The 14,199-nt window shown below is 36.3% G+C and overlaps 1 protein-coding gene across 1 annotated transcript; it reads left to right on the top strand.

The window, feature by feature from the left end:
- The first annotated feature begins 5,191 nt into the window (after positions 1 to 5,191).
- LOC103480215 (uncharacterized) lies at positions 5,192 to 12,060 on the top strand. The gene is made up of 5 exons (XM_017310304.1): positions 5,192 to 6,264; positions 7,826 to 7,975; positions 9,751 to 9,903; positions 11,723 to 11,834; positions 11,952 to 12,060. The coding sequence occupies exons 1-5, from the start codon at positions 6,180 to 6,182 to the stop codon at positions 12,058 to 12,060; spliced, it is 609 nt and encodes a 202-aa protein (XP_017165793.1). The 5' UTR covers positions 5,192 to 6,179.
- The last annotated feature ends 2,139 nt before the right edge of the window (positions 12,061 to 14,199 follow it).

The following is a 14,199-nucleotide window of genomic DNA, read 5'->3' as shown; positions in this document are numbered from 1 at the left end:
TTCTCTTCTCTTCTCTTCTCTTCTCTTCTCTTCTCTTCTCTTCTCTTCTCTTCTCTTCTCTTCTCTTCTCTTCTCTTCTCTTCTCTTCTCATCTTATCTTTTCTCTTCCCTTCCTTCCCCTTCCCTTCCCTTCTTCTCTTCTTCTCTTCCACCTGGTGTTGCTGTCTGCTGGGTGGTTACCTTCAGTCGAGTCAAGAATCTGTAAATGGCATAAAACATGCAGGAGAAATTTGAAATTAGACCTGAAGCTGATGTTTGTCTTTGTCTCCATGTGCAGCTTGACAAAAACATATAATAATGTCACAAATCACATCTAATGTAAAAAGAGTGCTCTGATTTTTACACGACTTTAAAAGAAACATTTATGTCATGTAAAATGCACAGGTCATAAAAACCAATGAGCAAAATGTATTCTACATTATTTTACTTTCAGTATTACCTCTTTGAAGTTTCTTCATTTGAATGAACAGAAAAGTGATGATGATGAGGATGATGATGATGATGATGATGATGATGATGATGATGATGATGATGATGATGATGATGATGATGATGATGATGATGAGCAAACCACTCTCAGGTCCAGGAAATATCAACTTTATGTTGTTTGGCTATTCTGCAACAAACATGAAATCAGACTTAAAATTTTAATACAATCAGGAAAATCAATTAATTTTACCACTTATTTTGTCTGTTCAATTTATTTAAAAACAACAACAACAACAACAACAACAAACAAGCAAAAACAAGAAGACAAAAAATATTGGCAAAAAATATCAGTATGGAATGAAATCACTGGAAGTAACTAAAACTAAAAAGAAACCAAAATAACAGAGCAACATAAAGTGAAATGTTCTCACCGATTACATGTAAATGTTGCACAGTGAGCTTCAGGTTTCAGTGTCTGAGATATTCACATGTTTAATTATGAGTAAAATATTGGAGAAGTTTATAGTCATTTCAAATGATTTTCTATCAAATCCTTCACAGTGGTCAATGGTTGTACTAACTCCATTAATCACAGCGATACAACTGGTCTTGGTTTCATTAATCACTCTCAACCAGAACGTCACTGAACCGTCCTGGAACATGTTGGCGCTCTGCAGTCTGACATCTTCACCCGGATGAACTGTCAGGATCTCAGACTCAGAAACTGAACCAGACGTCCAACCTGAAACAAAAGAGGAAACAAGTTAATCAATATGAATTAGAGCAGAAACTGTTTCTATCAGTAGTCTCTAATCTGTGTAATTTCTGTACACGGTATCTACTGTATGTAATGCATTTATAGTCATTAAGCAGTCAATACTTACAGAAGCTGTAAAGCACAGCTGCTATCAGGACAGAGTTCTTCATTTCCTGTTGATTGCAGCAAAGAACCGAGAGCCAATGAACGCTGCTGCAGAGAGAGAGAAGGAATACAAACTGTCAAAGTTTTTTTCTAAGGTTTCTGCTCATGTTGCTGGACCTGCCCCCATCAGGCCAGGCAGGAAATAGTTTATGTTCTGGTTTATGTGTTCTGGTTTATGGACAATATACAGGTCCTTCTCAAAAAATTWGCATATTGTGATAAAGTTAATTATTTTCCATAATGTAATGATAAAAATTTAACTGTCATATATTTTAGATTCATTGCACACCAACTGAAATATTTCAGGTCTTTKWTTKWWTWMTKATGATTTTTGCACACAGCTCATGAAAACCCAAAATCCTATCTCAAAAAAATCGCATATCATGAAAAGGTTCTCTGAACGAGCAGTTAACCTGATCATCTGAATCAACAAAGTAACTCTAAACAACTACAAAAGATTCCTGAGGCTTTTAAAAACTCCCAGCCTGGTTCATTACTCAAAACCGCAATCATGGGTAAGACTGCTGACCTGACTGCTGTCCAGAAGGCCATCATTGATGCCCTCAAGCAAGAGGGTAAGACACAGAAAGACATTTCTGAACGAATAGGCTGTTTGCAGAGTGCTGTATCAAGGCACCTCAGTGGGAAGGAAAAAGTGTGGCAGAAAACGCTGCACAACGAGAAGAGGTGACCGGACCCTGAGGAAGATTGTGGAGAAGGACCGATTCCAGACCTTGGGGGAAGCAATGGACTGAATCTGGAGTAGATACATCCAGAGCCACCGTGCACAGGCGTGTGCAGGAGATGGACTACAGGTGCCGCATTCCCCAGGTCAAAGGTCAAGCCACTTTTGAACCAGAAACAGAGGCAGAAGTGCCTGACCTGGGCTACAGAAAAGCAGCACTGGACTGTTGCTCAGTGGTCCAAAGTACTTTTTTCAGATGAAAGCAAATTTTGCATGTCATTTGGAAATCAAGGTACCAGAGTCTGTAGAAAGACTGGAGAGAAGGAAATGCCAAAAAGTCAGAAGTCCAGTGTCAAGTACCCACAGTCAGTGATGGTCTGRGGAGYCATGTCAGCTGCTGGTGTTGGTCCACTGTGTTTTATCAAGGGCAGGGTCAATGCAGCAGCTATCAGGAGAYTTTGGAGCACTTCATGCTTCCATCTGCTGAAAAGCTTTATGGAGATGAAGATTTCATTTTTCAGCACAACTTGGCACCTGCTCACAGTGCCAAAACCACTGACCATGGTGTTACTGTGCTCAACTGGCCTGTCAACTCTCCTGACCTGAACCCCATAGAGAATCTGTGGGATATTGTGAAGAGAAAGTTGAGAGACGCAAGACCCAAAACTCTGTATGAGCTTAAGGCTATCGAAGCATCCTGGCCTCCATAACACCTCAGCAGAGCCACAGGCTGATTGCCTCCATGCCATGCCGCATTGAAGGTTGCAAAAGGATTCCTGACCAAGTATTGAGTGCATAACTGAATATAATTATTTGAAGGTTGACTTTTTTGGTATTAAAACACATTTCTTTTATTGGTCGGATGAAATATGCAAATTTTTTGAGACAGGGATTTTGGGTTTTCATGAGCTGTCTGCCAAAATAATCAGTATTAAAACAATAAAAGACCTGAAATATTTCAGTTGGTGTGCAATGAATCTAAAATATATGACAGTTTAATTTTTATCATTACATTATGGAAAATAATGAACTTTATCACAATATGCTAATTTTTTGAGAAGGACCTGTATATCAAAGTGCTTCACAGGAACACAAACAGACAAGACCCATTAAAGACTTGAAATACATCTACTCAGGAGGAGTGATTTAATACGCTAGTTTAAAATTAAAGTGCTTGTCTTGAAACTGCAATGTTGTGGGTTTGATTCCAAGTGTAGACTTCATGATTTATTTATGACTTTTGACAGTGTGTTTCTAAGAGAAGTTAATTAATGTTTACATTGTTTTGATTTTTCAGTCTCATATTGCATAGATCAGTGCAATATGAATAAAAACCTCCTAAAATGACAAAAAATTCTCCTCTAAGGGATAATAAGGTATATTTTTATTCTTTCCTATAATATTGGCCACATCGGTGTCTCGCTTTTTTGAATGACTTCAGTTCATTTCAGAAAAAATGCTTATCATCACATTCACACAAAAAGTTATATTTGATGATTAGTAGAACAAGATCTTAATTTCAACAATTGTTTTATTTTTCTGAATCAAGCAAAGATTAAGAATTTGCTACACAACCATGTATGAGATAGGCTAGAGAAATCTATAGCTAGATAGGAATATATGTCTCATATATCTATTTATCCTGCCAGACTCACTGTAAGAAAAAAAATCACAAATCTTATAAGTTTATTTTATTTACTGTAATTTTTAAAATGCATTGCCAACATCAATATATTTATATTTTAATATACAGGTATTTTTGTTTGCATACAGTTTTATTGCAGAACCAAAGACTTATTGTAGAAATGTCACATGAACCACCAAACTTCAGCTACATTTTAACACTAACTCTGTTTACTTCTGTTTTAGCTCTCTGTGTTTACTCTTCTCTAACTGAGAAGCTGAGATCATCATTGAGATGCTGAGAAAATTATTTTAATCAAGATGAACTTCCTCTATTCAAACATTCACACTGATCAGTTATTTACACACAAAACTGATAAAGATCAACTGTGGTTGAATCTTTAGCAGCAGAGTTTAGTTCAATGCAACAAAATGCATCAGATCTGATCTGTAATGAACTCCCTCACTAAAACTAGATGTTTCTACTTTATCTTTAATAATTAGGTCAACAGTTTTATTGGATTTACTTAGAAGAAAGACTCTGAGTATAAATGCAAAAAAAGTAATGAACTATTTTATAAAGCTAACAGTTCTCAGAATCCAAATCATTTCCTCAGATCACAGAGTTTCTGTTTCTGTGAAATCAGGCAATGACTTAACTGACCTTGACCTCCTTAGTTGCTTTCTAACACAAGCTGGAGTATTAAGACAAAGATCCAGCTGAAATAAAAAATGTGGTTTTGTCTCTTCCACTATTTTAATTCAGACATTAAACATCCACAACATCAGAATCTCTTGGAGCTGCAGTTCCACTTCCTCCTAAACTCCAAACAGAGAGAACAGAACTTCAGTTCTGGTTCACTGTTGACCCAGGATTCTGTAAATGACACCAGAACACTAGTTAAAAAAGACACATTGTGTTTGTAAGTTAAAAGGAAAAGAAGAGACTTGATGCTAAACCCAACTTAGAGAAAATAACTGAAGTAGATTCACCTGAATCAGGTGTGGATGTGTCCAAATCATCACCTGGGAAACAGAGACAGAAAACGATGATGATGATGATGATGATGATGATGATGATGATGATGATGATGATGATGATGATGATGATGATGATGATGATGATGATGATGATGATGATGANGATGATGATGATGATGATGATGATGATGATGATGATGATGATGATGATGATGATGATGATGATGATGATGATGATGATGATGATGATGATGATGACGATGATGATAGTTCAGAAGTTTTATTGAACACATTCTGATCAAACTGAATGATAAATTGTCCCAGCAGTTATTGTGATAAATTATATTGTTTTCAATTGATAATAGCAAATCAATCCAAGCTACTCATCTTTAAAACAAATATACTTTAATTTTATACAGAATAAAACACTGGAACTGGAAGATATTTTAAATATCCAAAATAAATCAGATCAACTAAAAACAACAAATAAAATGAAAACAGAAATCCCACTACAATCATAACTACAAATAAAATGGATTATGAGGTCTCTGAGCAGAATTGCCCATAAAAATATTATTCATAGGAATGGAAATTGTGTTCATTTTCATTTATTATGTAATTACTTGATTAATTGATTTATTTATTATTTTTTTGTGACAGGCTTAGCCACAGTATTTGTTCTAGGAGTTTTTTTAGAGCCTAATGTTTTGTTTTGTTTTATCTTAATCCGTGTATGGTTCGTTCTTTGGTTATAAGCCATACACGGATTTATCTTGTTAAGGTAGACATAACAAAAACAATGAATTATTACTGAGAATAAATGAAAAACACTATGAATGTGGGAGAGATTTAATCTAAGCAGAGCTTTGTTGAACTTGAACTTTTAAATTATATATTATTAAGATACAGGATCTCTGGGGTTAAATGGACCTAAAACAAATTCAATAATGTAAGATCTCAATCAAAATAATACCAGTTATTTCATAAATTACCTTTCAGGAGTTGAATAACTTTAACGAGCAGAACAAGTATGATGGTAACAAGCAAAACATTCAGAACTCTGAGAGTCACAGTGATTAACGTTGTGTTATCAGCAGCACTTTCTGCAACAGAACAAACAACATGGCTTCCAGGAATTTACAGGAATGGTGGTTTGAAAATAATCCTTACTTTGAACTTCTGTGTCATCATAAAATGTCTCCGTCCCTTTAAATAAAATTCAGGAAAAGGGTGGGTGGAGATGTGAGTGAGCTTTGGGTGCTGAGCAGTGGATCATGTATTCAGGGGGAGGAGTTTCTACTGCCAAAGACTATAGACATGATAAAGAGCAGACGCCTTATTGACCACTTATGCCTATTGTGACAGTTGTAGTGTGAGTACTGTACCACCAAACCTCCTTTAGCTTATATCCTGTTAGGGTTGTGGTTGGATCTAAAAATGTTCATCACAGACACGTCACACCGTCTTAATCACGCCGATGTTCACAGTCTGTCTTCTTCCCTGACTGAGTGAAGTCAGAGATCAGCAGCAGATCAAATCATGCAGCAGGTAGTTTGGATCAGTGTGGTTCTGCTGAATGTCGTCTGGATCTCCTTTTTCTTAACTCCAGATCTGGACTTCTCAGGTAAGAGCAACTAAAGGAGAGAAACCTTTAAATGTTGATGCTGCTGATGTGACATAGTTTGAACTGATCTGTATTTAGTCACATTCAGACTTCCTGTTGATCCTTTATAGGATGTCATTTACAGTAAATGCAAAAGTTCTGGTGAAAGGTTTGCATTCACTCATTATGAGTATGAATGTCATAAAACTTTAGTATCTTAAGAATTTTAATTAACCCCAGCCTTTCTCAATGTACCATGAAACTGCAATGATTTGTAACAAAAAAGCTAATTTGGGTCCATCAAGCTGAATAACTGCTGATTCTCTCTAATCAACAGTCAGAACTGAACATGGAGGCTCACACACACCTATACACACCTACTAATATTTTGTTACATGCCTCTTAAAGCGCTTGTCCATTGGCAGGTTGCACACTGAGTGGTTAATGTGCGGCTCGGTTCTACCCCAGTGATCTTTTCCATATATGCTCTGTTCCTCAGTATGGTGGGCGGACCATGAGCACCATACTCTCAGTCCGCCCATTGTCAGTATGGTGGGCGGATAGTGTCAACTCTCTGTTTGCAGTGACACTCGGCAATGGAGAACCTCAAGGTTCTGGTTCTGATGGACTAAAATAAACCTATATTTTTCATTTGGTCTTGAAGGAATTCATTGCTCACCCCTGTTTTTTTTCTTTTTCATTCCCTCACAAAGTGTTGCATTCTGAAGCGGTCAGAGGCGCTCTAATGGAAAAGTGCCTTAGTAAGTTAGAGAGAAACTTCACTTTCTTTGTGGCCAACAGGAAGTTTCTACCAAATATTTAAGCACTCCTTCAGAAAAGAGCTCATTAAAACTAGTTGGTTTCCTGCCACAGGTCTAACATAGTGCCATTTTTTGGACAATGAAGTAAGTACATTGCCTTCAGTTGTTATAAAAATGCTATATCTATCAAATATGACTTGAAAGGAATTCAGCATTGCTATTTGGCATCTTGAAATTGTGCAACTGTCTCTTTAAGAAGCTCCTGTTCTTTTTGACACCCCACATTCAACATGTCATAACAGTGCTTGTCCATAATGCCATTTACAAACATTCTTAGGAGTGTTGTACTGAGAAGTTGCTCATATAATGAACTAAGCAGACACGCGGTTCTGCCAGGTCTTTGCTAATTGCTGCTGGCTAGTCTGAAGGAGCTGAGTGGGTGAGGGCAGGGGTGCTCTTCAACAGGCTGCACTTTGTAAGAGCACACTGTGAATGGTTGCCATGGGAGATTCAAGTATTTCTCATGCATTCATGACGAAATCAAAGTAACACTCCATGTTTTTGATGAGAGAATAACATCATAACGATTCAGAAATCCTGTTTTAAAACGTACCAAAACAACTATTCCATCCATTTGGGGGCAATGAAAAAAGTGTACATAATGTTTAACAAAATGGGAGTTTGGATATGTTTAAGCTCTTACATGTAATTTTACCATTTCTGGGTCCAATTCTTGTTACTAAAGGTGATTGCAGTTGAGATTTATGTTTGAGTGGATGTGATCTTGTGACCTGCTCTATAACCAGTTTTGTGTCTCTCAGTGTTTGTGCAGAGGAGAAGCATCAGCAGCTCTGATGAGACGTTCATGATGGAGTTCTGCCTTCAGCCAGACTCTGACAGGAAGTGGACATCAACTGGACCTTCAGCCAGCGGTCCAGATGGAGACATAAACACCATCACAGAACGTCCTGGTGAGACTTAGTTTGAGAGGTGATGTGGTCAGATCTAAATGTTCTTGATACGTCTGTTAGAAAACACTCTTAACCTAAAATCATTGTCCATTTTGGAGGCGAAACACAAATGTTCACGAGGGAGTTCCACTTCCAGCCAGACTCTGACAGGAGGTGGACATTAGCTGGACCATCAGTCAGCGGTCCAGATGAAGACATTAACACCGTCACAGAACGTCCTGATAAGACTTAGATGACTTGGTTTGAAATCTGAAGATCTCAATGTTGTTGATATTTCTTCCAGAAAACCTAACCAGAAATTACTATTATTATTATTATGTTATAAACAGAAACTTTACATAAGTAGGAAAGAAAAGATACAGCCAGACTACTTTAGAGTTATTATCGCGTGGTAATGAGTCATCTGCCAGTTTTGATTGAGTCTCTTTTGTGTTGGTGGTCTGAATGATTGATGGGCCATTTTCATGTTCAGTTCCATCTCAACCTTATACAGATAGACATAAACATGCAGTGAACAAATTGATTTTCAATCAAAGAGTTAAGAATAACCACGTTTTCACTGAGGCTCTTTAAATGTGTATGTATTTGACATTTGAAATTGACATTTATGACTGTACCTAGCAATACATAGCAATAGCAAATGTTGTAAGCAAAATTTAATGCAAGGGGACGCAAAAGAAAAAAAAATTCCGATGTCCCCTGGAGGGCTCCTAAGCACATTAACAAAAAAAAATCAGACTGCAGTTTGTAATTTTATTACGTTGGCTGAATCATGATAAACTGCCACCTTTTGCCACCAAGAAATCATTACTGATATAAATTTATTAAAAGTATTACTGATTGCACTTTAAAAATTAGGTATCTTTATTTTAATAAAGGTAAAGTTTAAACAGTAATGATTTCTTTGTTAATGTCAAGTGTCATAACAAAGACATTTTGGATAATGTCAACTTTGTATCAAAAGTGTCATAATTTACCGAATGATGCTTTATGACAAGTTATAAATATTCATGAAGGCTTATTCATGTTCATTGCATGTGTTATGTCATGTTTATGACAGTGTCATGACAGTCTTATTCACCCCCTTCAAATAAAGTGTTACCCCAAACTCATATCTAAACGACCTTTGAATCTTAGTTTGACTTCTATTGGTCTCAACAGGTTGTTTACTGAGAAAAACACTTTTGTTATTCATTGCTACTTACTAGTCATTTTTGGTCAACACAATAACAAATAGTTTTCACCATATTTTATATTACATTTCACTGGAACTTTGCTAATCCCCCCAAAATTGGTCTTAAAAAATGTCAATGTTTATGGTCCCCCCAATAAAGAAATGGGATTTCCTCCCTTGATTTGACAATGACAGAATTACTTTCTCACATAGGTGTTGATTTTTTTATATAGATTTGTCCTTAATTATTAAAAATCATCACTTGAAAATTGTTATTATGTGTTTATGTACATTATCATTATCATATGTTTAAGTTTGAATGTGATTTGAAATATTAAAGTGCAACAGAAAAACAAAAACAGAAGAAATCTGAAAAAGATTTAATCCCAGCACTCTGGAAAAGCATACTTCTCAGATTAAGTAGGTACATTTTAAATCTAAACCTGCCAGGGCTATGAAGGATTTTGGGTTTAACTSTTGTGCATGTGAGGACTGAGGCAAATGATACAAGTTTTACGTGTGTGGGGTCAGTTGGACCCCATTTCTAAACACAATGCTTAATTGTATGTGACTTACCAATATGTTTATGCATTACTTGCAGTAAATGGGAAAGGAATGACCACTGAAGCTGCTCCTGCTGCAAAAATAACAGTTCCTAAAAATCAGGAAATCAACATCACCCAACCCGTTGAGCAGGAAGTCAACCGTAGCCCTTTCAGATCTGGGCAGGGCTATGGAGGAGCAAGAGGTGCAAGTGAGTATTTACTAAAGCTGGTTCTCATCCAAGTAAATGTGTTATAGTTTTGAAACAAAAAAACAAACATCTGGTTAAGGCAAGATTTTCATCTTATATCCTGTGAAGTTGCCTCTATCTGTCTAAAACACTTACATTACTGAGGCTAAATACAAAATGAAACATGTTTTCTCTTCAGTATGTATGCTGCTTTTATAATTCAAAATGAATCCTACTCCAGCTGGACCCAAACAAGACATAAAATATTTGCGCTCCTGTCCTCAGAGGCCAACAAGCWAACTTCAGAAATATTCACACTGCCATCTACTGGTGATAGGAAGTATTTAAGGAAGTATTTAAATGTAGGCYGTAGCCATATGTATGCATGTCATGTATATGATAGTGTAGCTGAAAACCACATCATCTTCCTGGAATAAAGACTTTATAGTTCATAGTAACCAGACCTGAACCACCAGAGACTTGATTGGATGATTCCTTTTTTGGTCATTATGACTGCTGATGGTATTTTCTGTTTTTGTCAAGTAATTAGATGACTCTTGTCAGAGTTAGTGTTTCATTGAACATWGTGCTCAAAGGACAAATGGCAAACAGAAGACTTAATCYGAACCAGAACCAGAGAAGGACAATGCCAAGTTCATGAAAAAAGCCACCAAGCATTTCGAGGCTCTCGCTAACAGAGCTTCCACTAATGGCCACATCATCGACATATACAGTCATTATGGGAATGAAGTATGGGAATTTTGAAATTTTCCGCGCTATAAGGCGCACCTAAAAACCTTTCCTCAAAAGCCAACAGTGCACCTAATAATCCGGTGCGCCTTATCTATGGACCGATACTGAGCCACAACAGGTCTAGCAACTACGGTAAGCAGCCACCGACTTCATTTTTGCCCGTAGAAGAAGAAGAAGCGTGTGGTGCATGCTGGGATAGTTGTCAGAACGCTGGTTTGTAATCTATTAATAAAGTTTGACTGACCTATCTATCTACCTACCGACCGTCTAGAATCAGGTCRTCTGCAGGTCCTTTAGCACCACGTTCTCCACRAACATGCTGTGYGCAAACGGAGAAGGGTGACCATCGTCCGRCCACGCCCCGGCCCAGTCGCAGAAGGCTCTCCTCGCCGACCGGAGTCGGACTGTTTTGTTGACATTCCCTTTTAGTGCAGCTCCATCTAGTSGATGCATAACGTAACTCCAGCCTCTACTGTAGCGTCTATTCTATTCGCCTTATAATGCGGTGCACCTTGTATATGAAAAAAGTTTTAAAATAGGCCATTAATTGAAGGTGCACCATATAATTCGGTGCGCCTTATAGTGCGGAAAATACGATAGAAGAGTCTCAGTGAAGCATTGTGTGAGCCAATCCTCTAGTTTAGACAGACAATGACACAATGAAGGGTTTGATATGAACATGACTRTCTGATTGGTCCAGCTCAGTCCAATCACACGTCTCTGTTTCAGCAACATCYTGCACTGAAGACTAGAGTGAACACATTGATACAGTCAGACATAAAGTAATTCAGTCTCCACTTTAAATTAGGTCCATGACAAAACTCTAAATTGGCCAAATTGTTTGAACTCAATAAATTACACATGAACTGTTTAAAGTAAACAGTGGGAATTAATTAAGAATTTTGTCCAACAAGTATTTCAAAATCAACATGATCCATGTAATATTTGGAGTAAAATGAAAAATCACATAAGCTGTTCTTGTTCTAAAAAACTGACATCTCTCTACCCATTCAGGGGAAAAATCCACCTCCACCCAGAAAATGACTATTTAATCAGACTTTCACCAATGCATTAATATTATTTTCAGATTCAAGTGGTCCCAAAGAATGCTGCTTTAAATTCTTCAGAAACATCGTAAACAAAAATCTCATCTTTTCATATTACATGACTGATTCCCGCTGCGCTAGACGTGCAGTTATGTAAGTACTGCAAGCTGGGTTCCTGTTCATAGTAGGCTTTATGCTAAAGTTTGGAATTATATTTCATTTTTTTGCTTTTAGGAAAAAATTACATAATGTTCATTTCTTTTCTTTCAGTTTAATAACAAAAAAAGGACGCCACATCTGTGTGGATCCAAACCAACTCTGGGTGAAGAAGATTATTGACTTTCTGGATAGAAAGCCCTTTTTACTTCAACCTACTTAACCTACTTAATTTAATGTGTAAACATCTTATTCCATAATCAAAAACATCTTATTCCATAATCAAAAAAATCTGCAAACTTTCTCCTGCCTGCTGTCCTGCTTTATCAGATCATGTGAAGAACAATAAAACACATGTGACAAAGTGATCATGATTTTAGTACCAGAACTATTCTGGTTCAAGCAATCAAAGATTTTGCTTTAAAGGTATAATTGTAAGTTTTTTCTGTAATCCTTTTGAAAGCTTTGCACAACAACTATCCTACAGCAGTGACTGGTTAAGAACTACATTCTTAACCAAGTAGTTAAGAAAATCTCATGAGCATTCTGTAAGGTTTTAAATAAAGGTTTTTTCAAATGATTCTTGTTTTTGAACACTTTAAARAAAGCGTTAAATCTTTTCTTACTTCTTAAATCCGAGAGAGAGCGATAACTGTAGTCCATCCCTGGATATAATTTTCTTTACACTGTCCTTTGATAAAGAGTTTTTTTTTTGTGCAGAATGTGAAACTAAACTCCAGAATAAAAGCAAAASTCCATGCGAAGAATTTGTTTGCATCTGGTGAGAAACTTTCATTGCCTGCAGTTTCCTCATCTGAACCAAATATGAATAGTTTTAATCTCATTGAATGTAAAGCGATGAGAAAACATGTCTAGTTTTGAACAGCTTATTTTAATATCTGCTGGTTTGTCTCCTTATTCCTGAAATGAATTGTAAACTCAAATCTAGTTTATCATCATCAAACACGATCAAATGAAACTGCAGATGTTTCTCTCAAACTGGACAAGGAATAAAAACAACAAAATGAAAGACAATTTTAGGAAAAATTTAAATAACAGATACAACACATAACTTATGTATAACATATTTACTAAGGRCAGATAAAGATATTGAACTCCAGGACTGAGCTAAAATATTAATTTATTGTTTTTAGACATATTTTCTTCACATAATGTTCWTGAMTAATTCTTTATGACTTGAAGCATCGGAGGTTGTTAGAGCTTAGCTGGATTTTAGATGTGGAAAAGAAGGTCTGTTCCAGACGTGTACTTCRAAAARATATTGGAGGATTATTCAGGACTTCAGATGTGTGTCTTCTTCAGGCATTTGTGTAAGTAGCAGCTACTGCCTTCATTTAACAAACTATATAAACAGACTCAGTGAACAGGAAAGATCCGGTTTTCTCATTGTTTTTWCTCTACAGGGTGGCCACTAAACCTGGCAGAGAAATTTGCATCGATCCARATCAGTTGTGGTTCCAGAGTTACCTGAAGTCTTTCTCCTGCGATTGATCAACTTGACTGATAAGCAATGAGTAAATAATAACATTTTGTTAGAAAATTGTTCTCAAAAATATTTTTTGTACAATAAACGTGTCTTCTAATGCTATAGTTATGTAACATTACATAACCAGTACATCTAGGTTATGTAATGATAAACCTAGATGAGTCAATTAAGAGTTAAGGTGGAATCTGTTGGACAAATATCTATTGTAAGTTATCCTGCAAAATCTGTTTTTGTGTTACCAACCCAACCAAAGCTAATGATGTTGGTTTTGATGTGTTCCAAACACTCATCATGTAAGTTTTTTTTATCAGATGAGATTATTAATGTTCTTGAACATCCCTCCAAGTTCTTTCAAACAAGAAATAACAAATCCAATAATAAGCTCCCTCTCACTCCAAATTTTCCAGTTGTTTTAAGAGGGTCTCCTCCTCTTGTCTTTACAGAAACTGTTTTAATAATGTATGTTTGTTGGTCACCATGTTGGAGACTCTGCTTCAGCTCCCTGTACAGTTTCAGTAGGTTTAAGATTAATCTACTTCAACCTACTTAATTTAATGTGTAAACATCTTATTCCATAATCAAAAAAATCTGCAAACTTTCTTTCTAATTGTTCTGCAGTTTCAATTTATCCTGTTGTTCAAAGCAGCCTTTGCTCCAATTCAGCAAATCTAACGGTGACAGGAATCTGGATTTCATCAAATTATTGTTGATGTGTTTAAAATGTTCATTTAAACAGAAAATAACACTGGAAGAACACAGACTGACATCAACTTATGACTGTTGAGTCTTATGAGTTTTGAATCTGTCACAAACTGAGATGAGCTCAATTATAACTAGTCAACATTTACAGAATAA

This window comes from Poecilia reticulata, linkage group LG18, assembly GCF_000633615.1.
Source record: "Poecilia reticulata strain Guanapo linkage group LG18, Guppy_female_1.0+MT, whole genome shotgun sequence".
NCBI lineage: Eukaryota > Metazoa > Chordata > Actinopteri > Cyprinodontiformes > Poeciliidae > Poecilia > Poecilia reticulata.
The sequence above is the reverse complement of the archived record's forward strand: the minus strand, read 5'-3'. Positions and strand labels throughout refer to the sequence as shown.

Bases quoted from the DNA above. Each gene is read 5' to 3' on its own strand.
- LOC103480215 (XM_017310304.1), top strand. From the start codon at position 6,180: ATGCAGCAGGTAGTTTGGATCAGTGTGGTTCTGCTGAATGTCGTCTGG. The intron at 7,976-9,750 runs GTGAGACTTAGT...CATTACTTGCAG, and splicing joins CACCATCACAGAACGTCCTG to TAAATGGGAAAGGAATGACC. The intron at 11,835-11,951 runs GTAAGTACTGCA...CTTTTCTTTCAG, and splicing joins TGCGCTAGACGTGCAGTTAT to TTTAATAACAAAAAAAGGAC.